Raw genomic sequence first — 26,993 nt, 5'->3', positions numbered from 1 at the left:
CCATATTATAGCCAGATTTTTACTTAAGAACGTGCTTTTAACTTCAGAATTATGGTCTGTTGCAGAGTTGATCTGACTCCTGCTATACAGTTTCCTTTCCTAGAGAATAAGGAGTTAATCTTATGGTACCACTAAGTTATCTACTTACTTACAGGTTTCTTTTTTAAAAAAGAAACGAACTTTAAGGTGTTTTTTCTTTTTCTCTGAAATGCTAATCCTTATCAGTGGTTCCCTAATAGTTTTAAGCAAAAGACTTGATTGACTTGATTCTGAGGATCCTGCTTATTTTCTCTTCTTGTAACTCCAGAAGGATTTTTCCCCTACACATGTGGAAGTAAAGTAGTCACCATAGTAGAGGAGCCAGTTTTGCTACCACGCTCTGCTTGGAGCAAAAACTGGGCTGAAATGGTTCTCTTTTACAACAAAGCAGACTAAGGCATCTGAGTATTGTTTTTATGTTTTTCCTTTCTCTCCACAACAGCTGTATACTGACCATCACTATTGCATGCATATGTTTTCTTCATGGTGTCTGTAAAATTTCACTGTAACTTTCATTTGCTATTGACTAACTTTACTCTGTGATTCTAAAAATTTTGCAATGATCATTGCTTGCCTTTTTTACAGATTACGCGTACTGCCCATCATGCACAGTTGTTGAAGCATTACTGACATTTTACATTTTGCTTACCTTATTTTTGTCCTCGAGCATTGTTTTTGTTTTTCTCAGTTATGTCTTGTGAAGGAATTTCAGAGTATTTCAGAAACTTGAGCTAATGAACCAGAGACCAGTTTTTTTCCAGTGTTTTCTTAATAGACACTTAATCCAAAATTTTATTGAGAGGCTGGAAGAGCAGTGAATTTTAAATGTGTGACTTTATTTTCAGGAAGCTACTGTTGGTTTTTATTCTTTTGTTTTCAGAAAATAATCCATTCTGTTTCGTAATGTTTTTATTTGCAATAGAACTTGTACTGTTAAATAAAATAGTAAATATTCTTAGCACTTAGCTCTTAAGGTCGCTCCTGTTTCTTACAGGTTGTAAGCTTAGTGTCTGCATCTTTATCCCATCATTTTGTGACTGTCACATAAATATTCAAATTCATAAGTTGGCTAGAAGTATACTTATTTATAACTTCGTTTTTTAAAATGATTGCTGGAAAAAAAATATATATATTTTGAGATGGTAGCGTGAAAGAGATCCATGAAGAATATTAACACAAGATCTGACTGACTGTAAAACTATGCCTTTTGCGTGGCAGCTTTTCTTCTACACCATTCTCTGTTCCAGAAATTACGTTTTGATAGCTCATTGCAGGAACTTATCAGAAAGAATAGCTTAATAAACAGTTTTTTTAACCAGACTACATTCTGCTTATAGGGAAAGGTGTTCCTCATGTTTGTTGATAATTGGTTAACAATGATGTCAATTAGTAGTTTCTGTTACTGTGATCTGTTGATTTATGTTTCTTTGGGACCATGGACATATTCTCAAGTTAGCAGCTAAAAGCTGCTGAGAGATGAGATGATGGATGCTGAGAGAAGAGAGCAGCCATGTAACTTTATTCCTCAGAAGTAAATTATGTTTTAAATAGAATGGTCTAGTTTTGTTCAGTGGATGTGTTTTTTTACTGTTGCACAATGAACTGCATACACTTGAATGGTCTTTTACTTTACTGAATATAGAGCACCAGATCTACATTGCTCTTCTCAGGTAACAAGTTTGGCAGAGTACTATCCAACAATCTTCATGTACTGTTGGGTTTCTGGAGAAGTTACTGAAAAAGTGGTTGCAGTTCATTACAAATATGCTACAGTTAATGTAGTTACTTTTAAAATTGTTTTAAAATTATTAAAGATATCATAAATAGTAATTCAATCTGTAATGTCCAGAAATTGTTGACTAAAACCTACTGGAATACAAAATCTTTGCTAGAGTAATTGGTAGGTGATAGTGTACAAATATTCAATTTTTTAAAAGTAGCAAACAAAAAAATAAAGATTTAAGTTTTTGTTTTCCTGTTGCTGAGAGGTTGTTGGTAATGTTTGTCTTTTTATGTATTCATGTTTTTGTGTATATATAGACACTTAAGCTTTGTTGCTTGTGTTGTTGAAGCTTCTCTGGCATGCACAAACAAAAGAATCTCTGTGCTTCAATCACTCGCTGTTTTGTCTAAAAAAAAAAAAAAAAGTGCTCAGCAAAGTGTACAGTGTGTTACAATGGGGGAGCAAAGCCAAAATGTTTAAATAAGATAACAGCCAAAATCTTGGGTAGTGTCATATGCAGACACAATTTGAATTAATAGCTCCAAATTTCCTTTTTAGGAAAGGGTTGTTGAATATAGTCTGGATGAGCTGGATAAAAAAGAATATTTTGGTCTTGTGTAGAGGAAGCGTTTTTTCTTCTTTTCTTTTGCATCTGCACTGCAACAGATGAGATCTTGTCAAAAGGCTTTTGAAATTCTCTTGCCACCCTAGTCTGAGCCTGCGTGTACATGGTGATGGTGATATTGCCAATGTGTGGCTCTACTTGTATATTCCATAGATAAGGTAACGTCACATCTATGAGTTAAAGTATCTAGAAGTTAAGGGTTTTTGAATTAATCAATATGTTTCTGTAAACATCTAGCAATGACTCAGTTTTAATCAAATTGTGCTCACTAATACAGGGCTCTGCATCCGGGAGAGAGAATGTGATTGGATCTTGGTGGCTTCACTGATGTGTAGACAGATGTTTTCTCTCTAGTTGGATATGTAGCCTTTTTTTGTAGTGGAAAGGAAAGAAGGGAAAAGCTCAGGTGTCTTTCATTGGTGATGGATGAATCTAATTCTTTTTTAAGAGTAGAAAAACATGAAGAAATTATGGAGATTTTCTTTTGGTATACCATTTTCAGATTGTTAACGTGGAATCTGCAGTTCAGTGAACATTTTATTTGTTACTTTGACATCTGGTGGAAGTATCAGCATCTGGTGCTTGCAGTGGTGTTTTGAACTTGCTCAAAAAGCACTAAAAAAGATGTATCTTGGACGATGAACTTAGACTTGCTTTAAATGAAAGATCAAAAGTAATGTAAGAAAGAAGAGTTCAAGTCCAAGTTAACTGCCTTTAAGAGTTTTGGCTATCTTTCTATAACAACACTTGATCATGCTTATGCCGTCTAGATTTTGAGTTAAAAATGATCAAAATCCATATTGAGTTGAATGCCTTCTTTTATTTCATGAAAAAATAGAGGAATTACCTAGCTGCATCTTTTGAAAAACAAAGGTGTTACTCTTAAACATTCTACAGTGAAGAATGACTAATTTCACAACAAATCAAGTCCTTCAAGAGCATGTATGGTCAGAGATTGAAAGATGAGGTTCTTTACCTGTGGAGGTAGCAACAGTAAAAACTAAAAAGCTTGCACTCAAGAGGTTTCTCTAAAAGTTGTATTTCTATGCAAAACACATTTTGAAATTGGCATCTAATTATTCAAAATCTGAATTGTTAAAATAATTTCTCTTCCAGTTGAGAGTTTTACTTTCATGTAGTACAGTGAATGCAGCCATGAAAGGAAAGTTGCAAAAGCCCAGCCAAATGAAAATCTTCTAAATACAGCTTTGGTCAAAAGAAAACAATGAAGTCAAAGTACACGTGAGCTTAATTAGGGAACGTTTCAGGGTAAAAGCTTCTGGTTGAGAATACAAGGCAGATTTTTTTGTTTTGTTTTTGTTTTACTATTCTAAGTGATTATTTTATATACAGATATCCTTACAAGTTTCAGTAGAACAGCGTGTGTGCTCTGGAGTCTTGCACTGATAAACACAGTGTTTTATTACTGAGGTAAATTTGTCTTCAGAGGAAGATACAATCACGTTCTTTTTCATTTCTTTTGAACTTTTTTTTTGTATGTTTCTTCTCCAAGTAGTTTATTTTGAAAGTATTACTTTCTGCCAAACTTGCCATCGTAAAAAATACGGGCATTCTTTTGTTTGCATCTCTGCTCCGAGTTTGACTTTTCTAACTACACACACAGATTTTTAAAGAAAGAATAATCTCCTTTTTTTTTTTTTTTTGTGCTACTTTTTTACGTTTTTTCTTTGATTTATTGTGGTAAGGAAGGCCAAAAAGGATTACTTGATAGTTCTTCCATTCCAGTGTCATAGAACTGAAGAATTCTAGAACACAAAGTGATGTTTTCTTGGAAAACATCAAGGAAAAGATCTGGTGCTGGTCTGGAGTACATTATCCTTGTTATGGGAGAAGACTTAAATCACAAATATATTGTGTTCTTGTTTTTTCTCTCTGAGAGCCACAGTGTCTTGATTAACACTGGGGAGGCTTCATCTTAACTCATCTTTTCAATGAATATTAGTGTATTCTGATGATAATTCCTAAGTATTTTGCTTCAGTGAAGCTTAGTTTATGCTATGCTGGTGTGAGCTACAGATTTACCTTGCAAGGGGTTGGAGTCAGGTCAAAGTACATAGCTACGTGATTGCTAGAATTATGAGTGAATAAATTAGAAGGGGAAAAGTATATCTTATATATACTGTTTCCTAGTTCTCAAATAATTGTTAGATATTTGTGCAGTTCAGCACAAGAATTCCATTGTAGAGTTTACTTAGTGTTGTATCATTCTTGGAATGTGTGCAAGGAGGTTAAGAGGAGCCAAATATCAAAAGAATTTTATGGCTACAGTCCTTTTGGATGTCTTTTCATAGTACTTTCTTTGTATTTTTGGTGCTGCATTATTTAAAGGTGTGCAGTGCTATAGGAGAATTGGCATTTAATTCTCTCTTTTCTGCACTACTTAGATGAAGTAGTATAATCTCTGTACTTTGAGTCATTTATCTCAGATTATCTCTGTTTTGGAGAGAGGTTTGGACCAAAGAGCTGTCAGACATCATATCTGTCTCTTCTGAACTGAAGTATGCTGATTGTTTATAAATGTACTTAGTTAAGTTGGTGTTTTATTGTGTAAGATTCTTGATCTGAGGGGATGTTTGCTGGGGCTTCTACTACGTTGGTAGTACTGCTAGACTTTCACAAGAGTTAAAAAGTTTTTCTGATTCCATTCAGTTGGAAGACACTTGCGAAGCCATATTTCTTTCACTAAGCATTAATTCATAGCTTAATTTTCAGTGATCTTGATTATTTAAAAGAGCATGTATGAATATGGTACAAAAATTAGTATGTAGGAGATGTTAAGACAGTCTGACCTGACTTTAAGATGGGATGCATTGCCTTAGTGATGCCAACAGCACTTGAGAATAGTCTTCTAAGGAAGACAGGAGCTATAATAAGGTAATCTAAACACCAGTAATCTTTACATGTGAATTTTCAAGTCTTCCCTGAATTCATGTCTTACAAACTGAATCATAGTTCTTGTTAATGATTTTGATACAGGATGTCTTAGGAGTACTTAAAGGCAGATCGTGACAGTGAAAAACTTATAGAACAGCTAAATAACAGGACTGAAAGAAAAAGCAGGAATCTAATGCATTTGCTAATGGTGCGATGAGGAATAGATGTGAAATTAGAAAGCATATGGGTCCCTCTAGTGGTGTTGAGGGTTAGATAATGGCTTTAAATTTTTCATAAATATAAAATGATTTGTATTCTTGAAGGCCTTAGAAAAACATTTACACTTCTTTTGAATGTATGTTGTTACAGGTAGTAGAAACTTATCTCAGGCTTGGTAATATTATCTGCCATGTAAATGTATAGCTGGCTTTATTATGAAAGAACTATGAGAGGTTAATTCCATGAAAAGAGAAGAGATTCTATTTAGGTCTTTTTTTTTTTTTTTAGAAGAAATTTCCTCTGATGGACCTGTGCAAGTCAAACTTCAGTTTGATATTCAAACCTAAGGGAGATCCATCCTTTCAATTTTTTAAAATTTCTTTTTGCCGTTAATGGCAGTTTATAACTGATACCACCGGTTAAACTTTTTCTTTTGGTAATAGGAAAACTCAATTTTTGTCATGGCTAACATATATTTATATTTTGTGCTCTAGCACAGAAAACATGGAGGTAAAGTTCATGTTTGATAGTTTTATTTTCACCAAAACCAGATCAGAGGCCACGAATCTTTGTTTTTTGCATTTAAATCAAGCTGAGGTGTTTCTGCTAGGATTTAGTTTCTATAAATAAAAAAATCAAACTAAACCACCATGAAGTTGTCATTTCTCCTCTTGCTGTTCTTCCTTACAAAGGATACAAACATGCAGGAAATAAATACTGGTCTATAGGTAGTTTTGACTTTTCCATATTAATTTCATAATCCCCCCACTGTGAGGGGGGGAAAAAAATACTGAGTATCCCCATGAAATGTGATAGTTACTTGCCTCTAGCTTCTCATGAAGTACAGCACACTTAAAAGATTGGAAGTGAGAAGATGAAAATAAGCATCTTGGAATGCAGATGAAATCTGTTGCAAGAAGGCAACTTGCGTTACTTTATTTTCTTAGTGTGTATGTATGTATAAGCTAAAATAACTGATGTTATTAAACAGGAGAGTTCATTTTTTTTTCTATATTTTGGAACACTTTGTCACTTTTTATTGTATCAGTTCTCTAGGATGCCTAGAAACAAGAATATGGCTATTGTAATAATAATGAAAAAATAATTGGGGAATAAAAAATCATAGGATGATTTTCTAACTTGAAGTGGGAAAATGAAGATTTAAGAAAGAATGTCATAGAGTTACTGTTGGCTAGACAGGCAGTCTTCTGGTTCCTTGTAGCCAAGCCATTTCTGAATGCTGAAACTTCCTTCTTAACAGTTCCCACATCCTGACTTTGCTTTCATGTCGTATATGCTTATTTATTTTCTCATTCTAATTTGTCCTCAAACTGTCCTTATCTCTTAAAAACAACTGCTCAGTATTAGACTTTAGGAAGACACACTGAAGGCTGCAGATGAAATGAAGTATGCTTGGGTTAAAAGGGGGAATGTTTTTGTAGTATGTTTTGTCTTGAACAAATGTGATGCATTTTTGACTCGGCTTCTTTCCACTGTGAATACTTTGATCTCTGTTTTTTTGTAGGTTCTCTAATTGCTAATGATAGAAGAGAGCAGGCTGACATTCTCTTACTAATTGCATACATAAATGGAAAATTATTTTTTTCTTTTTTTTTTTTTCCTGTGCTAGGAGGTAAAAGTTTCAATTGCACCATTGTATAATTCCTACTTTACAGACTCCCATGAAGTTATCTTTGCTGATCTGCCTGAACTCAGAGGGATCAGTTTCTTTCTAATGAAAAGGAAACTGCAAGCATGGGTACCATCAGTGTTCCTGTGGCTTAAAAAACATTTTCTTCCTTCTGTGAAAGCTAGCAATTTTCTTTTATAGTCTGCTTTTTAAATTACCTGTCAAACCTCCACATGTGACTCACATATCCCAGAATGTCCTGTAGCAAATGTTTAATTGTCAGAAAATAATTCACTTTCTGGGTTGGTGTATAGTCCTCTTGACTAAGGTATTCTGGAAGGGCTCAAAATCTCTCATTTGGAAATTATTCCCATCATTTAGATCTGCAGTGATCAGATGTTTGGTCAAGTTGCATATCCAAAGTTCAACTGAAGGTTACGTGTGGAATAAGTAGTAGTTCAAAGGGAAATACCAAATCCTCCACGTGGGGAAGGACAGCCTCAGGTACCAGTTGCCCAGCTGGCAATTAGCCTGATCAGGAAGGCCTCGGATGTCCTAATGAGCACCGAGTTGAATACAAACCAGTGGTGCTTCCTTGCCACTAAGAAGGTTAATAATATCCTGGACTGCATTAGGTGCAGTATTGCTAGCAGCTCAAGGGAAGTGACCCTTCCCCTGTACTTAGCACCTGTGAAGTCATACCTGGAGCTATATTTTCAATTCTGGGCTCTCCAGTAAAGGAGACAGCTGGACATAATGGAAAGAGTCCAGTGGGTAGCACCTGAGGTGGTAAAGGGAATGGAGCACCTCTCCTGTGAAGGAAACACCTTTCCTGTGGGAGAGCTTGGGAGCTTTCAACCTGCAGGAGAGGATTGGAGGGGGACATCATCAGTCTTTACAGTGGTGTCCAGTGATGGGGAAGGTAGGCAATGGACACAAACTGGAAGTTTCCCACAGAGATTCCTTCTTGCCATCAGGGAAGTGCTTTGTTACTTGAGGTGGGTGACGGAGCCCTGGCACAGATTACTAAGAGGCTGTGGAGTGTCCTCCTTGGAGATAATCAGAAACTATGTGGGTGTGATCCTCAGCAGGATGCTCTGGGTGTCCTCCTTTAAGCAAGGGTTGGGCCAGATGGACGCAGAAGCCCCTTCCTATCTTGGCTATTTCTGCCCAGAAAGCTCAAAGTTGGATTTGTTGTAGCTTGCTTGAATTACATCAGCTGTGCTTTATAGAACCACAAGATGGTTGCAAGCTGAACTTTCTCCCTCTTATTTAGGGAAAAGAAGAAAAAGGTAGGATAATGTGTAAGGGTAGTTGTGTACGAGCTGTGCAAATGTGATAATTCAGATAGATGATTATTTTTAAGCTTAATTTCAATAGCGTATTCTAAAAAGTCGTGAATGTTCAGCTTCACAGGAAACTGCATTTCCTTTGAAAAATTTGCCTCTATACCCATGTTACAAGGAAAAACATTAAAACAAGTGTGTGCAAAACTCCTCAAATGTCTTGTAAGCATGAAAGTAGGTGGAATCTAGGCAAGCACAGTTGAATGATCATGCTTTGTTTTATTTCTGCTACCTACAGTGTGCTGTTCTACCAAAGACTAATAAGTGGCATCTATGACAGTTATTTGTAGCATAACATCAAAAGTAGCTTTTTGTTGATTCCAGAGCTGTAAAAGGCTATTTATGATCGAGAAAACTACTTGTACCTCTGAAGAGCACTGATTTCTGCTATTGGAGATGCTTTGTTTTACTCAGATTTAGTTAAGTTCCTTGACTTTGTGCATATGGATTTGTGGACGTTTTAGATACGTTTATGACCTAAGGATAACTATTGCCTATTATTTTATTTCAAGCCTGATGACCTCTGGTCTGAAATTTGGGTTTTGAGTCAATCAAGATTGAAAGAGATGATCTTCAAAGCTTACCCTCTGTAAGCAGGAGCTTCTGTATTCTGACAGTGTCTCAGACTGTACCCTAACATTAACAAGCTGTCTTACAGCAAGCAGATAAATGTATACTGTATTATCAGTATTTGTATGTAAGAATGTTGTATAAGAAACTTTTCTTATATGTAGTACACCTGCTTACATAATCAAGATATACATGTATCAGCCTCTTTGGAAGAAATGCTCTTGTCCTTAATTGTGATGACTTGGATGAAAATATTTCATGTGAAGTCGTCTGCTTTAGCTCTTTGAAAGTGATGGGAACTTTGGTCTCCTGATGCTTTTTAGGGAGATGTGAAAGATTGTACCAATTTTGTTCTTTCGGTTGCTCTTAATGAGGGTTGCTGATGCAAAATGCTGCTGTACTTTAGATACTGTTAGTATGCTGTTAGTCTAATTGTTCCCATGTTTTGTTATTGTAGACTAGAAGTAAATATATTAATGAGTAAATTAGGGCAGAAAATACATTATAGTTACTGCAGAGAACCATTATTATGGGTAAAGCTTTATTTTGCATAGAATCAAACTGTTCTCACTAGACGTCACTGAGACTTTTAATTTAGCTTGTTAATAAGTCTGTGCCTTTGCCTGTAGCATATTTTAGTCTGGCTTTTAGAACAAATATTGCAGCTGTTTATTTCACTGATGTCTAGTGTGTCTCCTCTGGGGAATGGCAAGCTCCCTGTGCTATGCACGTTTGGCTCATCTTGGTTTTTCAGGGTCTGTACTTTTGGAAAAGAGTTTTTGCTTTTACTTTGTCTTAATATGTTTTTTTTCTTTCTTTTTAATCTTCTTGGGCAAAGTGAAAGAGTATCAACATCATTGGCTCCTTGGTTGTGTGAAACTGCTGTTGGGAGTAATGCTGAAAAGAAAGTAAAGGAAAGTGAAGTTTGGTCTTTAATACTTCAGGCTGAAGATATCTGGAGTGTTGCAAAGAAACTAGCTGTGTGTACTTTAGTCTTCAGGTTTCTGAAACAAACAGCTGGACCCTGTGAGTGAAATTGGGCACATGTGTCCTCTGGATAGGTAAACTGGTTAGCATAGTAAGAATTAAACAACTCATGTGGATTGTGCTTTGAAAACAAGCTACAAACACATTCTATAGTGATTTTGCTGAGAAAGCAAATCACATGCAGTGAAAATAAATGTGGTAGTTTTACTGGCAGAAGAGAGACTGTAAAAATTATCTGCATGAGCACCTACATCATTCAACTGTCAGTAAAGCTAAGAAAACCTCTGGAGCTTTAACATGTGTGTACAGTTATTTGTAATGCTCTTTTTAACTACTTTATCAATACACTAAGGACATGAACTGGATATGTATATGTGACAGAAGTTTCCCAAAAGGAATTACTTGCGGTATTGTTTGTGTCTTTACTCAATTTTCATAACATTTCTGTCCTAGCTGTAGCAGTGTTCCTTAGTCGAGATGTATATAGTCTTCCTATGATTTAAATATTTGTTTTCCTTCACAGGGTGTTTAAATAGAAAACTTTCTTTTCCAAGCCATATTTCTGCACTCACTCTTCATGGTGATCTTTAATTGTGGCTGAAACGTTTGCTATGCCAACAAAAGGAAAAGAACAGCGCAGTTGTACCAACCTTCCTTGAGCAGTCTCTTTTTACTAAAGGTTTTTCAGAGACAGTATTTATTCTCTTGTTTTTTCTTATAGCAAATTCTGAAATTGAGGTGTCTGTGTCTGCAAGAAATGTGAGAAGGTTGCTTAGTTTCCAGCGCTACCTGAGATCTTCCCGTTTTTTCCGTGGTATCACTGTTCCAAATTCTTCAAACATTTTAGATGATGATTATAACGGACAAGCAAAGGTTGGTTGCTTAAATTAATTTTTATCTCCGTTTTATCAAGTATGCTTCTTTGTTTACTCACATATAAATATCTTTTGTTAAGAGGCAGTGCAAGTAAATACAAGTTTTAAACATGTATTTTCATATGTGTGTGTATGTGTGCATTTATGTGTGTATACCTTTATAAAATCCAGCCAAAGTTCTGTGACTTCTGACAAACTCTTTCACCTCTTCTAAGCTCAGTGAGATAATTTTTAGAGCTTATATACTTCTGTGGCTTGCAGTTTTTTGAATGTCAAGTAAAGGCTACACTGTGGTAGTTAAAGAAAAAGTGAAGAAAAGAAATTGTAACTGTATTTAGCAAATGGGGTAGAGCAATTTGGACAACCTCTTACCCTCCCTCTCCTTTTCGTTTTTAATCTAATTTCATTAGTGAACATCTGAAGGAGTGACTAGCTACCACTGAAAGCTCGATAGAACGTATTAATTTGTCAGAAGAAGATTATGCCAAAATGATATTTTTATATGCAATTCTTCTAGAAAAGTGTGGTGTCTGTGATGTACTTGTGCTATACTAGAGCAAACTGGTAAGACAGGTGATAGTAAATAATTGTTAGCTGGACAAAGGGCTAGTGAATTTGAAAACAGGAGAGATATAGTGCTGACAGGGAATGAGTAGCCAAATTTATAGGTTGTTAAGAGCCCAAAGGCTGTGTCTTGCTACTGATAGTATATGATGCTTTTTGTTGATAACTTTTATGCACAAAAGGAGTATCCTTGTAATACAGTGCGCTGATACTGAATGGGATCAGGCTACAGTGTAGGAAGAATCTGATAACCTTAAGGATTGATTTAAAGAATACTCGTGTAATTTGACAGCAGAAAGATCTTGTTAATGTTGTGTATTTCTTCTGGTAACTGAAATTTAATGGTCAGTAGAGAAAAGCTAGTACGTAGTACTGAGATCACAACTACAGATTTGATGAGAATCTGAGAAAGCACGTATCCACTGTAAGACATGCTGGGCAGGTAATTCTAATGGAGGTAGGATAGCAAAGGTAGTGACCTAAGCTCTGAGGCCTTGAAAGTGCCGTGTTACTGTCCATCTGTGTTCATGAAAGAATGTATAGCAGCTGTGAAGTGATAGTCCAGTGAGGTGTAAAGTGAAAAGATGGTTTCTAATGAAGAAATTACAAGCTTTTCTTATTTTCTTAAGAAAACATCTAGGCAGTGTTTTCCCTGTTTTAACAAAAAGGGAAAGTGAGTAATTAAAGGACTACTTACAGATTATTACCTTGTTGCAAAAATTTGAAGTGGAAGATCTGGAAGAGATCTTGAGACAAAAGGTTGGAAGTCATCTGACAGAGTTTTGTTGATCAGTACTTTTGTTAAGATGATTGCATGAAATGTCAAGCGTGGGCCTCTTAAGGTGTCTCAATTTTATTTTCCAAGTTTGAACAGTTATTTTGTCGTGCTGCTTCTGCTTCTAACCTAATTGTTTTAAATTTTCGTACTACTTTTGTGAAAATGATTAGAGGATGAAGGGGAAATCTCAAATTTTACTGTCGAGACGCTTCTCAAATTTCAGTCTGTTAATTTGTAGCGTATATTTTAAAGTTTTCCAATTTTCAGACAAATTGAATATCTACATTGCTGTTTTTGTGTGTGGAAATTCAGAGACCGATGCAAGTCCTTAAAAGCTTAAATACTCCTCTGGCCTATAGGAAGATAGCCACATACTGAGGGGAAAAATAATTAAAACTATTGTGTTTTCTTTCAGTGTATGTTGGAGAAGGTTGGAAACTGGAATTTTGATATCTTTCTTTTTGATAGACTGACAAATGGTGAGTTTGCTTTTTTCTTTTCTCTTGTGTTTGTATCTCCTAGTATAACTTAGCTGTTGCTCTTACATTGTGGTATGTGGTAGCTGGTTCACTAAAAAGCAAAGATTTCATCACGTAGTACTTTTTGCTTTAACAGTCTTCAATCTAAATTCTGATTTGCCATGCCACTCTGTTAAAATGCCATTAATGTCAGTACTGATAATAATCACTGATATATAGAAGATGCCCTTGTACTTTATAGGTGGTATTCTTTCTCTTTTTTTTTTTTTACTGTAAGTAGTATTTAATATAAATTGATAATCTTGCTCATTTAATCTATTTTTTAATTATGGAATGGTGCTAATTTTTACATCTGTGTGCAAAAGGTCGGTTGCAGTGAACAATTACTTTTCTGGATAAATTGAATTTTGAGTAGAACAGTTGTATTAGTATTACATTACAGCACAATAAAAAGGCAAAACAGTATGAACACATTGTAATTACGATATCTGGTAGAATAACTAGAGAATTAGGAGGTGAGCAGACATAAACTGCTGTATATATGGTTTACAGAAAATACAAAAGGAGAAAAGATTATGGTTTTACCATACCCATTACAAGTGGCAGTAGGAAAGAGTTGGTTAAAAAATAAATCGAGTGAGGTATTGTGAAGCTATGGATAGTCAGTTGGAAAAGAGATCTGTAAATGTGCTGGAAAAGAGGTGGACTGCTGCAGTGGATAGAGAGAATGTTTGTATTTTAATATGGAACAATGGAAAGAAGAAAGAGATGTGCGAGTCCAAGGAAACTGGCACTTGTGCCAGTGGAAAGCTCCTGGAGCCTGGACTGTGAGCAGGGAGCAGCTGGTGCCATTTTTCCATCAGTAGGATGGAGCTGTTAGCAGAGATACAGTTAGTGTTTACAGTTTGGCAAGAAGACATAGAAACTAAGTTCAGAAAGCAAAATATGGCACCACATTGATATTTTGTTAAAAGTATGCTTGACTTCAATGCTTTAACTAGAGTAAAAGTAGTATCCTCACATTTTGATATAAAGCAACATGTGAATATAAAAATGGAAACAGTGGGGATTCTTAGGAAGATATAATGCTCGTATGGATAATCATAAACTCTAACTCAAAAAGCAGTTTGTACAAGGTAACTTGTTTGTAAACATAGCTTATTAAAGATTAGTGTAGCAGAAGGGGAGTAATCTGAAGTCCTCCTTTTGATACAGAGCCTTTTTTGTTGTAAGTATGCATTTTGTTCAAATATACTTCCAGTATACTATGCAGCTATGTGGAGGCCTTTCTGAACCATCCTCTTTGCATCCTGATTTTGTTGTTTTAGAAGCATGTTGGGAACAGTGATGTTCTTAAGGGTAGAATAGACAACATTGCTGTACATGCAGCTTCACCTGGTGAGCTGCCCTGGGCAAACCTGTTAAAAATGAGTTGCTCAGTAAATGCTGTTTAAAGAACTGTGTATCTTACAGAGAGGAAGTGGCAGGCACCCCTAAATACTTCAAGCCAATGATAAGTTAGATTTAGCAGGATTGTTTGTCCTTTTGTATCTCAGTTTCTGCCTGTGCTAGATTATCTGATTCCTGCTAAATGAGATTGTCAGAGTAAATGTACTGACCCTGAGTAATTCTTCACTACGTACTGTTTGCAGAGTAAATAATTTGCAAACTATTTCAGGTAAACAGTAAACATGCAGCTACTTCCTTGGCTTTTACAGCTTTGTTTGCTTTCTCACTGTACATGGTTGCAGTATTATCGCTGTGAGCAGGTGAAATGTATTATTAGCTTTTAATGTACATTTCCTAGAGAAATGTAGAACTTTTAATTGGATTTCTGGCTGAAATAATAATTTCATACACGCAAAAAAGATGAAAATGCATGACAGCATCTGTACAATGTACATGATTGAGATGATTGAGCTTTTTGTTTTTCTAATGATTTCTGTATTCCTTTTTGAGCTGTGTGTCCGTCTATAAAACTAACGATGCAACATACCACTAAGTTGAATACTGTTGTAATGGGTTTGAACGTTGAAACTTCTTGCTTTTTTTAATGTTGGTAACATTTTCCTCCTGTCATTTGGCAGTGAACAATATTGGCAGTCACTAGAGGAGTCAGCTAATGGAATCTTATCATGCAAGAAGATTTAAGTATTTATCATGATGCAGAGAAATTTGCTTGTGTAATTTTTGTGTCCAATTTGTTTGAAATACGTTTCTTGTGAAAGTCACTGATTTCATGACTTCCAATGAATTAGTATTTTCATCTTATTTTTAGGAAACAGTCTAGTCAGCTTAACCTTTCATCTGTTTAATCTTCATGGACTAATTGAACACTTCCAGTTAGATACGATGAAACTCCGTAGATTTTTGGGTAAATACAGCTTTTTATTATGATGAATATTGCTGTTTATCCGAATTTTTATGCCTTAACTGAAGTGCTGGTTGTAGTTTAGCAATAAGGTTTGAAGAGTGCCGACCCTGTCCAGATCGTGCAGTAATTTTAACTGTATCAATTGAGAGAAAATCTCTCAAGTTTCTGTGACTGTAGACGTCTCCATGTTAAAACCAAGCAAGTATTGGTATGTTTATGGCAGATGCTATATTGTTTTTATTAAATCTAAATTTCAGAAATGAATGTGAATTCATTCATGTGACAATTCTATTGAGAAAGATGGACTGCTCCTTTATTTGGTGCAATTTTCATTTCTCTTTCAGCTTTTGTTTCTGACACTTTCTGTATAATTTCATAACTATACTGATCATACCATGTTGGCCAATTTGATGCCATGTCTTGCTTGCTGAAGCTCTCATACAAGTACTCACTGTGCTGTAGGTTACTGTCTCCATAAACAGGGCATGAGACTGTTACTGGGCTGTGTGTGCCTGTGGCACTGTGAAAGCTTCAATGGGAAGAACTGGAAATACAACATGAAGCATTCAAACCAAGTGCTATTTCCACTTGTCAGTTGAAGGAGCTGCATCCCTGTGCCACAGGGACAGACCCCAGTGTGAGGCTTCCATCATTCATTTCTTCTGTGATGGCACCTTTTATTTAATTCTCTGGAATGGGATGCTGATTTCTAACTGAGCAGGAGGAAGAAGTTTCTGATCCCTATTAGCAGGGTTTCTCAGTTTCAGAGAAAACGGTATTGTGGTTCTGAAGCTTGTCATTTAACGGGGAAGACAGCCACGTTCAGTAGGCTTTTCTCCACTTTCAAATAATGGAATGTTTTTGTTTTCATCACTGAATTCCCTTTCTACTTGAGAATTTTTATCTGTTCTGTCATGAGTTTAATCTTTAAAAAGGAACTCAACTCCTTCTGGTATTAAAAAGACACAGAAGCTGACCTTGAGGACTGGTATTTGGATAGATGTGTGCAGAAAGCAGTTAAGAGAAATCTGATTTTGAGCTGTTGAAGTTGTAACTGTGTTTGGTTGTCACCTTGCTTATCCTCTGGCTAGTGGAGATTTATTAAAGGAGTATTTAACTTGAAGTGAAACTCCAGTTAGGAATAACTGGATTAGTTAATCAGAATTCAAAACTGTAAACCACTAAAATGGTGTTAGACTGTGGGAGAAGGCAACATTTTATTCTAACACTGAAATCAATCATCATTTTCTTTTTGTTATTGCCTTCTACTTAACAGCAGTAACAAAACATTTCTTAGCTCTGCCCCAGCCCATCTGTTGAATCAAGGAGCTTTGTTGTGAGTAATGCTTCTTGGCATTAAATCATTTTTTTCTTTTGTTGCCCTTTATACCCTAGGTCATAGTAATCTGAAAGTAAAATTTCAGATGACTGATACTTCATGTACTCCCCAGTGCCCCACAAAATCCATCTTGTTTGAGAACTTACTAGAATCTTTTATTTTTTAAGAAGAGAAATCTGGTTTTAGTCCTTAGTGGAACCTTAATATTTTATTTTGTGTTTGTGTGTATGTACGTATATGTATACATGCATAAATACATACATATATTTGCTTATATGCACACAGTCTTTTTGTGATTTCAAAGGGTTATCTGGAGATTGACCAGCTCCTCTTGTATGCTTTCAATTTCTTATTCCACACTCAGAGAGAAAATACAAGGCACTACCTTTTGCAAAAGCACAAGGCAAACAGCATTCAAAATGCTGTCCTTATTCTACTTTAGAATACTTCTAACTTATTTTAATAGACTTTGAGTATCTGGACCAGCTTATGAAACCTTAAAAACAGAGGATTAAATGATGGGCGTCTTCACTCATTCAGTAGACATAAGGAATATGTGAAATTGAGTTCTACCTCTGGTTAACAGAGCCCAGAGATGCTTATTTTCTTTATTATTGTCCATATGAGGTTTCAGCAGTGTGCCGAGTGCCAGCAAAATTACACAGTGGTTACAGTTTTTTGGCTTTTCATAAGCCACAAATCTTCACAAATACTGTGCATTGCTCTAACATTACAGTCACAATCACATGGAGGGTGCTGGCATGTAAACTGAGTAGGAAAAGATGTTTGGATGGGAATGACAGAATGTAGTCAGCCAGGAAAGTGTTCTTCTGAGATTGGCTTGGATGAACTAATGTGTCATCAGGCAAGACTTTGCAATTTAAAGTATAGTTTGATTGCTGCTCTTCAGATCTTCTCTCCATCCTTTTAAATGTTATAGTTCTTTTACTCTTTCTATTCAAGCTAATGTGGATATCCTTTAAAATGTTGTACTTATGTTCAAAGACAGTCAGGAAGATGGAGGAGAAAAACAAGGAAGAAGATGAGCAGGAAGTATTAATCTTAGATGATGTCCTGACTAGCCACTCCTAATGAGATTCCTTTCTAAATCGTATATAGGCTTGAAGTGCCCTAAGTTCACAAGTACTAGAAAATGCCCGTACTGTGTAGAGGTGGATTCTCATGTAGGAAGAGGAAAGAAAAGCACTTCCTGTGACAGTAAAACATTGCCTACTTCCTCTGATTTGTCTGTTTTCAAGGCATGATGTTTAGTCACCCCAGTGCTTTGGTTCATAGGATCATCTTCATTTTGTGTTTTCAAAGGGAGACTTTGGAAATCAAAGCATCTCAGATAATATATTGATTTCAAGTTGTATAATTCTTTCTCTGAGATGGCTTTACACGTAGCTCATTTCTTGTGGAAAAGTTTCCTCACATAAAAATCTTTTATACTTGGTTTTGGTTCAACTGACAATTTACTGACTTTGACACTTTTATGTGTGTGTAACTTGTGATGTTGCATATTTCTGTGCCTAACAAGGAGATGTAAAATGATACATGAAAAAATTGCTGTTTTATTTAAATTTAGATATTTGTTATTTTCCTGCAGTTATGGTTCAAGAAGATTATCACAGTCAAAACCCCTATCATAATGCAGTTCATGCTGCTGATGTGACTCAGGCCATGCACTGTTACTTAAAAGAGCCTAAGGTAAGGAAGCATTCTCAGTTATACATGTGGAAATACGTGCATTTAATCATAGAATCATAGAATTGCTCAGGTTGGAAGAGACCTTAAAGATCATCAAGTCCAACCTCAACCTAACCATACTACCCTAACTCTAACAACTCTCCACTAAATCATGTCCCTGAGCATCACATCCAAATAGTTTTTACATCCAGGGATGGTGTCTCAACTGGGGAGCCTGTTCCAGTGCTTAACAACCCTTTCTGTAAAGAAGTTTTTGCTGATATCCAACCTAAACTTATCCTGGTGCAACTTGAGGCCATTTCCCCTCGTCCTGTCACCAGTGAGAAGACCAACCCCGTTCTCACTGTAAGCACATTTCAGATATTGGAAAAGAGCAGTAAGGTCTCTCCTCAGCCTCCTTTTCCCCAGAGGGAACAGCCCCAGTTCCTTCAGTCTCTCCTCATAAGCCGTATTCTCCACACCCTTCACAAGCCTTGTTGCCCATCTTTGGACATGCTCCAGCACCTCAGTGTCCTTTCTGTACTGAGATATTAAGATGCCCAAAACTGAACAATGTATTGTGTGCACATACAGTTTTTACTATAAAAGCAAAAAAAAAAAAAAAAATTCCCCCCAAAAAAACAAAGCAAACAGCCTCCTTTCCCCAGACTCACCTTTTTAGCACAACAAGAAGCAGAGCTGATACCCCGTGTGCCTTTATTAAGGCACACAGTTTGGTAACTGAGCATTTTTTAGTCTAATACTGTTGATGAATGTTTTGTAATGCTTCAGATAGAAGTATGGAATTGGTAACATTAGTAACATATACAGTTACTGGTTCTGCTGCACCAACATGATAAAGATGAGGTGTAGTACATGATAAATGCAAAATAGCCTATAACATCCTGTCCTTGAAAAGCTGCAACTCCCTTGCACTTTTGTACGTGCAATACTGTCCTCTGTTTTAGTGCAAATTAGGTTTTCCTCCTGTGTTTAGGTCTTAAACAAAAAAAACTGGAGACTGAGTAGAATATTGATTTCACATTATTTAACTTTTCACCGAATTCCTGTTGGTTTTTAACTATTAAAAAAGAAAACCATAAATGTGACACTGATGCAGCTATGGCCATGCTTGTATTGCTGACAAGTTTCTGTTTGTTATTACCTTACAGCTGTCCGAATCCTTAACACCGTGGGATGTTCTGCTCAGTTTAATTGCAGCTGCAACACACGATTTGGATCACCCAGGCGTTAACCAACCTTTCCTAATTAAAACAAACCATTACTTAGCAACTTTGTATAAGGTAAGAAGAAAATCAGTTGCTTTGTTGAAATTGGGTTTGGAGAATTCCGGAGAACAGAAGAGGAATATAAATTGTGGTGTCTTTAGCTTGTTGTAGGTGTGAATTGAAAGAGTGTTTCCATGCCCCTGGGATAAAACTGTGAGCTGATGAAGTATTCAGGATGTGAGGGACCTGGTTCTCTCTATAAGCAAACAAACAAACAGAAGCCCTCTGTGTGGTACAGCTGTTAGTGTAAGGCATTCAAGTACAAAAAAGTCACTGATACCTGTAATATCTGCTGTCATTTGCAGAATACCTCAGTATTGGAGAACCATCACTGGAGATCAGCAGTGGGGTTGCTGAGAGAGTCTGGTTTATTTGCACATATGTCATTAGAAAACAGGTACGTTTATACAAAGTAATTTGTCTCAGTTTAAGGTGCAGGTAAGCTGTATCTGAATGAAGAGAGCATTACAAAACAAACAAAATTATTGCATGGCAGTTCATTACCTAAATTTGATATCTGGACCATTTTAATAATTCTTGGATTCCTTGCTGCTGGGATAGAGCAGTGCAATGTAGTACTTGGAACACAACATTCAATGTGAGCACAGTGAAGAGCTATAGACAAGCACCTGGTTATGTTAAACCTTTTCTCGTTCTGTCACTGCGGTTGTAGTTGAGCACAGAACCTTCTTACCTGTGTTAACAATCAATACACTTTGAATAATTAATTTGTGTGTATTTGGGGAAAAACAAACGAAAATCCAAATCTGTTGTTCAGCTGCCAATAAAATGTCCCAATATTTGTTTGGAAGTGGCAGGAAAAAGAAAAGAAAAAACTGCTGTGAAAATGCTGATCAGTAAGCTTGTGACTTGCATCTGCATAATAATGAATATGATTAAAAAAATCCCACCCACAACCAACGTGAATTTAGTGATAGCTATTGTTCTTTGTTATCCTCTCTGAATACTTGGTACCTCTAATTTCAGGCAGCTGATGGAAAGCCAGATTGGTGATCTCATTCTTGCCACAGACATCAGTCAGCAAAATGAGTATCTGTCCATGTTCCGATCCCACCTGGATAGAGGAGACCTATGTTTAGAGGATGCGAACCACCGTCACTTCATTTTACAGGTGATGTTTTTGTTATGTTTTTTGAAAACATGATTTTAATTTCAAAAACAATTAACATGCTAAATACTAGGCTATGTTAAAAATGAAATAAATACCTTCAGTTGTTTTGTTTCACTACCAAAAGGTTGTTCCTCCACTTCTGTCTCCTCCCTTCCTCCTAGCACGTAGTCCCAGAGATATCACATGCTGGTAGTCTGAAAACTTAAAGCTACTAAGACAAGGAGAAATGCTCTTCTAAGAACTAGATTTTGCATTCTGATGACTCCAGGACAGTCTCAGAACTGTGAAATGTTTAGTTAGAACACATTTCAGCAAAGAAGGAAAAAAAGTAGAACTAATTGAATCAGCTTCATAGCTTCAGCTTCATGGATGTATGTATTGTTAGATCTGTTCTGTGGACTGCAAAAGAAAATGGACAAACAGTTGAGAAGTTCTGTCCTTTGCAAACCATTACGAAAGATGTAAACTTAAGAGGTAGAAACACATACTGTTTGCTTACACTGACACTTCTGAGTTTGTTGCTGCCTCTTTTATTGGTACGTACGCTAAACGTAATGCCCTTGAAATGCTTTGACTTGCCTTAATTTTGGTATTGCTCAGAGATGATCACAAGATCTAATTGTTTCCCAAGTGTTTAAGTGTGATTATAGAATGCAACTAGAGGGAAGCACAAATGACAGGTAGGTTTGTTGTTTGCAAAATGTCTGCTGCCAGGAAATAGGTAACTGGAGATACTGTTGGAAGGAAGGGGTCAGTCGGATGGCCTAACGCTATGTATTAAATTCCTAGATGGCTTTGAAGTGTGCTGATATTTGTAATCCGTGTCGGACTTGGGAGCTGAGTAAGCAGTGGAGTGAAAAAGTAACAGAGGAGTTCTTCCATCAAGGCAAGTGAGAGTATGGATAGCAGATGATGTATTTATAGTGTGGAGAAAGCAATCATGAGTCATAGCTGCCTACGAATAAATAGTGACTTATATTTATGACTAATACAGATCTACAGTACAGTGTGGGATTTTTTTTCTATACTGGTTGTGTTTCTTGGAAAAGGTTGGTGCTACTGACACCTGGTGAAAACCACTTGGAATTCTGGATGCAGAATGGCAGTTTCAATAGATCCTCCATCCTGAAAGGTGCATCAGATGCATAATCAGTTCAGTTTACGTGCTCCTGCTACTTTCAGTAAGTTAGGAAATATATTCTTGCCAGAACTTATATATTAAAAATTTCTCTGGCAGTAAGGGTCTGTTGGTGAGCAGGAAGAAGCTAGGAAAGAAGAGATTCTGATAATTAGTAGCTTTAATTACATGGACAACATTTGATTAAGCTTGTAATTGACAAATGAATTTTGTCCACTAATTACTGAATTTTTTTAATAATAAAGAACCTGCACTTCTCGTTTTTCAAAGCTGGTTTACATTGATTTGAGAAATGCTAATGTGCACAGCTATGAAAAATGGAGAGCTGACTTCTTGAGTGCTAAGCACGTGGAACTTATTGTCAGAGAAAGATATGTGGAAGTGTAACAGCAAATTGCCCTTAGTGAGAAATTCCTGAAGGCCAAACTCTTGTCTTCTGTGTAGCAAAGTGGGGTGAGGGGGTCTTAATTTGTCATTTCTACAGCAGCCCAGGAGTTTTTGCAAGGAAGTATGTTCAGGAATCCATTGATTTGATGCTTTTCATTTGTTACTGCTTGTGTGATAAAAAAAAAAAAAAAACACAAACCAAAAAACATGTTATTGGACCTGTTGACTTAACCTGTTGTATTATACTTCTGTTTCTTTAGGAGATATTGAAAAAAAGTATCACTTGGGTGTGAGTCCACTTTGTGACCGACAGACAGAGACCATTGCCAACATCCAGATTGGTAACTGCAGTTCTGTGTATTTCAGTAGATCCCATTCAGAATGTGTATTGGAAAAAATACCATATCCGTACATTTGCTGCAAGTTCTGCCTGGTCTGTCTGTGTGGCACATCACAGGAGGATTCCAGCTTTCTGGATTTAGCTTTCTGGAATGTTAGCAGTCAGTTTAAATACAGCCTTAGTAAGGGCAGTAGATACAGAACTGATAGAGAACCACAGAGACATGATATTACTTACTGCTAACTCGAGTTGGATTTAAAATAGCAGAAGGGCTGACTTGTTTATTAAATAGTTTATGTAGATTGAATAGGAATCTTTTCAAACCTTGCGAAGAGCAATATACTTAACCATAACTGTACCATGAGTTGGTGTTTGAAATTAGAGATCGAGAAGATCTCATCTGTTCAATCAGCTGCAAGTCTAATTTAGAATGTTGGAAAAATCATGTTTTTGTAATTTACAGATGGAAGCAAGCACAACTTTAGTAGCCTTACATTTGTTTGTGTGAATAGGTACTGCAAATAGGTGCAGCAAAAATATAAATCATGGAATGCTTTATGGTCAGATTGGCTTAGAATGAATTAAATGTATGTTGTTGTTTTGTATCCTTTTCAGGTAAAAATTTTTTCTGACTGTGCTTTTCAGTATTTTTAATCAGGTTTATATTGTGATAAGAATCAGCTTTTTTTATTCTTCCCACCCATGTTTAAATCATTCATGAGTTAATTTATTAGAAAAACTACATTTCTAAAAGAGATTTATGGTGTAGTTTATGTGATTTAGTTACTGATTAGATAACAAAGATTTAGACTCTCTCTCCCCGTTCTCTAATATTTTTCCTTTATTTGATCGCTGTTCTGCAAAAAAAATATGATCTTGTAATCCAGTATTAGTTGGTCCAATGGAGGGCAACAAGGATGTCCTATGAAGACAGGCTGAGGGAGCTGTAGTGGGCTGGAACTAGATGATCTTTGAGGTGCCTTCCAACCTCTCTGGATAGCCTGTTCCTGTGCTCTGTCACCCTTACCATAAAGTAGTTCTTCTACATGTTAGTATGGAACTTCCTGTGTTCAAGTTTTAGGCCATTACTCCTTGTCTTATTGCTGTGTACCACCAAGAAAAGCCTGGCCTCATCCATTTGCCTCCCACCTCCCTTTAGATATTTACAAACAGTTATCAGATCCCCTCTCAGTCTTCTGGCTGATGTGGCTGGCTCATCGCCAACCTGTTGTCCACCAGGACATCCAGGTCCTTCTCCACAGAGCTCCTCTCCAGCAGGTCGTCCCCTAAGCCATACTGAGTGCAATACTCTGCGTGGTTTAGTTTATTATTACATCTTTCTTAAGCTACGTAGTTTCTTTCCTTGTTTTTCTCACCTGGCTGTGTGTGTTTGCTGTCTTGAAGGCTTCATGACCTACCTGGTGGAGCCACTGTTTGCAGAGTGGGCCCGGTTCTCCAACACGCGGCTGTCACAGACGATGCTCGGCCACCTGGGACTGAACAAGGCGAGCTGGAAGGGGGTGCAGAGAGAACAGTCCGGCGGCGGGGAGGATGCTGACCCTGCCTTTGAGGAGATGGACTCAGACATATTACCTCAGGAACCTCGATTGTCCTGACCTCAGCCCTCATGACAAAACTGCCTCTTCTCTCGGTGTCTGCACAGCTGGATTAAAGGAGATACTTGCCCACCTGAGGTCTTGGTAAAATGATGCCAGCATTATTTATTTCCAAGTTTTCCTTCAACACAGACATTTGAACCTGATTTTTTTTTTTTAACTGCGAGATCTGAACATAGAGCAATATGCGTATGCCTCAGTTGGTTTTTGTTTGGAACCTTGAATATGCAAAGCACAGCGGTGACCGAGCCTTGGAGGAACAGTACGAAGGCTTCATTGTGCCACACCTTTGTTTTTCTTTAGTGAAATTTGAAACACGGTCTTCAAATCTAAGACTTGAGATGGATCGTTCCACTTCCTTGGAATTTAGCGAGACTTGCATGAATGTGTTCAGAGCATACCTTCCACTCAGTCCCTGTTTTAATACGGAAATGTGAAGTGCCCATCCTCTGCTGCCTCTGGCAAGACTTGATGTTTACAAACGTACTCTGAAACTATGGGTTCTAGACTTAACCTTTGCGCATGGCTGTGAAGGAACCACTAACCTGGGTTTTTTGCTTTTTTAAAAGAAAAAGATCAAATCCGAGACTGCAGCTCTTGTTTTTTGGATGCCAGAAAAGCCTCCCATTTGCCATAATTTTGTTTGTGCACTGGGAACTGAGCATTCATCATAGAGCACAGCCAAGCTTTACTCCAGTGCTGTATGGGAATGCAGTTTTTTAAAAGCGGAAAACACTTCAGAATTCGGGAAGGGGTGGGAGGGGGGGATTGGGGGGGGGTGGGAGGGCATCTGAACTGCATTGCGATTCTGCAGTGAAAACATTGCATGTTGTTTTCACTATTGTACACTTGAACTGCACATGCAAGAAAAAAAAAAAGGTGGAATGTCTCAACACCATAATCAGCTCAGGGTATTTGCCAATCTGAAATAAAGCGGGATGGGAAGCGTGTCCTTCAGAACAAGGGTACAAATGCCCCTTTGCTGCAGTGTGTGTATGTGTGGGTGCGTGAGTCTGTGTGGGGGGCGGGGTGGGGTGGGGTGGGAGGGTCTGGGCAGGGTTTGAAAGGCAGCATTTTTTTTTTTATTTATTCTTTTAGAATGTGACAATTTCATGAACAGCCACATCGGGGAGGAAACTGTAACAGATTGCTACAGATGCCTTAAACTATGCACAAAGCTAAGTGACCAAATTTGTTTGTGATTTGAAGGAAAAAAAGAAAAAAAAAAAAAAGAAAAATTACAAAAAAAACCAAGTGCATTGTTTACCTGTTCCTCCCTCTGCTGAAACATCGCCCGTTGGTGGGGTTTGGATGGGAAAAGGAGAAAACGTTTTTTTTTTTTTTTAGGACAAAATTAAAGGACTAATTTTAAACTTAACAACATTCCATTTTTGTAATTTGTTTGACATCGTTTTCAGTACAGTAAGCACAACTGTAAGCTGATTTGAGAAACTGGTGCTTTCTTTTAGTTCATTTGTATTTCCCTGTTATTCTTGTAAAAGACTGTTTATTGATTCTGTTTACAGTTTGTCGCAACAGCCATTTTTGGGAGAGAGCTTCAGCGTAAAGCCGTTTGTAAGGCTTTGCCGTAGTCATTTTAATATGTGCCTGTTGCTGTTAACTTTTAATTGGTAAAAGAGATCTTTTTGCATTCTGCTCCCGTACATTTAAGTTACAACCGAGTCCAGCAGTACAGAAAGGCGGCGAAGGCTGCAGTCTGCTTCCACTGTACACTGAGCCCAGCTTTGGATTTGGAAATTGTCCTCAGATTCTGGAATTTATTGGCTTGGCCTCTTACTGTATGGAAAACAACTTCTGACTTACCTGTTCGTTTCCCTTCTAAAATTAAGTTGTTGGTTATTCTTTCATGTTCCCTGAAGTAATACTGTAATTCTCGAGGTGGCCATGTTTAAAGAAATAAATTTGTAATGAAATCACTCGTTCTGACCCTGCGTCGGCTTCCTTCTTTTGCTATCTGAGTCCGGGGAGAAGGATCAAAGGCAGTGTGAGTGTGGGTGCTGAGCTGGCTATGAGTGGCCTCTCCTCAGCGGGCTGCTCTGCAAAGGGCCATCCTGGGTGGCCTTGTTAAGGACAGGGCCTCACTGGCTCTATCGACTTTGCTGCTTGTTGCAGGCTTTTAGATATGTCTCAGTATTTCTAAGGGAAAGGAAATGGATTTATAAATATGTATATAGCACTACTTAAATGTAATATTGATAAACAACCTGTGCCATTTGTTGTTAAGCAGGTCGCCAGGGTTCTAATCCCATTTATGAGTGTATGTGGGAGCTTCTAACACTGGACTGAAGTAAAAATCAAAATCCCTTTTCCTCAAAGCATTGTCTGGAAATTCTAAAAATCTATGCTGAGTATCAACATTAATTGTTTCGTATGTTCCTGAGAACATCTGTAATGCATTACAGCTGCTGAGAGTCACTCAGCCCATCTGGATCCTGGAATGCATTATGGAATAGATGTCAGGTTCCCACTGTAATTACTTCTAATCTGCAAATCTGCTGCTGGACCACCCCATGTGCTGATGGAGAGCCAGGCACAGGTCTTGGGTTCTGTTGCAGGTGTCCGTCTGGTGTGCATGTCCCCACTTTGAGTACTGCTGCCTGGGAGGTTTTCTGTGGGCGCTGGCACATAGAATGGAAAGATTTAAAGTAGAAAGATGCATAATAAGGTATATGAAAGTATGAAGTAAATTAATTGGTGGCAGCTTTGTGCTGCGTTTTCCATACAGAGGGCGTTTCTGTTACCATAGCTTTATGTCACTAATAAGGCTTTGCCACGTTCTTGTATTTCTGGGGTACCGAATACCTGCACCTCACATCAACATTTCAAACCAGAGAGGTTTAATGTGCGTTTTTCTCACATTTCAGACAAATTTAAGTGGTCGGTCAATATCCTGTACTTTACAATTAATGATATAACTGAACTGAGTTATGTTATCACA

General features: G+C 37.2%; 1 protein-coding gene across 3 annotated transcripts in view; it reads left to right on the top strand.

Moving 5' to 3' along the window:
- PDE7A (phosphodiesterase 7A) overlaps positions 1–25,971 on the top strand; it is a 72,358-nt gene extending 46,387 nt beyond the window's left edge. For 2 of the 3 annotated variants that reach the window (XM_085221188.1, XM_085221189.1), the window contains 10 exons: positions 10,756–10,907; positions 12,667–12,730; positions 15,009–15,104; positions 18,053–18,153; positions 19,305–19,436; positions 19,727–19,818; positions 20,409–20,553; positions 21,343–21,439; positions 22,339–22,419; positions 23,823–25,971. In XM_085221188.1, coding sequence (XP_085077314.1) covers positions 10,756–10,907; positions 12,667–12,730; positions 15,009–15,104; positions 18,053–18,153; positions 19,305–19,436; positions 19,727–19,818; positions 20,409–20,553; positions 21,343–21,439; positions 22,339–22,419; positions 23,823–24,034 — 1,172 coding nt within the window. In that variant the 3' untranslated portion in view covers positions 24,035–25,971. The remainder of the gene's footprint in view (positions 1–10,755; positions 10,908–12,666; positions 12,731–15,008; positions 15,105–18,052; positions 18,154–19,304; positions 19,437–19,726; positions 19,819–20,408; positions 20,554–21,342; positions 21,440–22,338; positions 22,420–23,822) is intronic. The other variant, XM_085221190.1, reaches the window with a different exon arrangement.
- Positions 25,972–26,993: the final 1,022 nt, after the last annotated feature.

Source organism: Meleagris gallopavo, chromosome 3, assembly GCF_905368555.1.
Source record: "Meleagris gallopavo chromosome 3, MGAL_WU_HG_1.1, whole genome shotgun sequence".
In the NCBI taxonomy this organism is placed as follows: Eukaryota; Metazoa; Chordata; class Aves; order Galliformes; family Phasianidae; genus Meleagris; species Meleagris gallopavo.
This window is presented reverse-complemented; position numbering and strand designations above follow the sequence as displayed.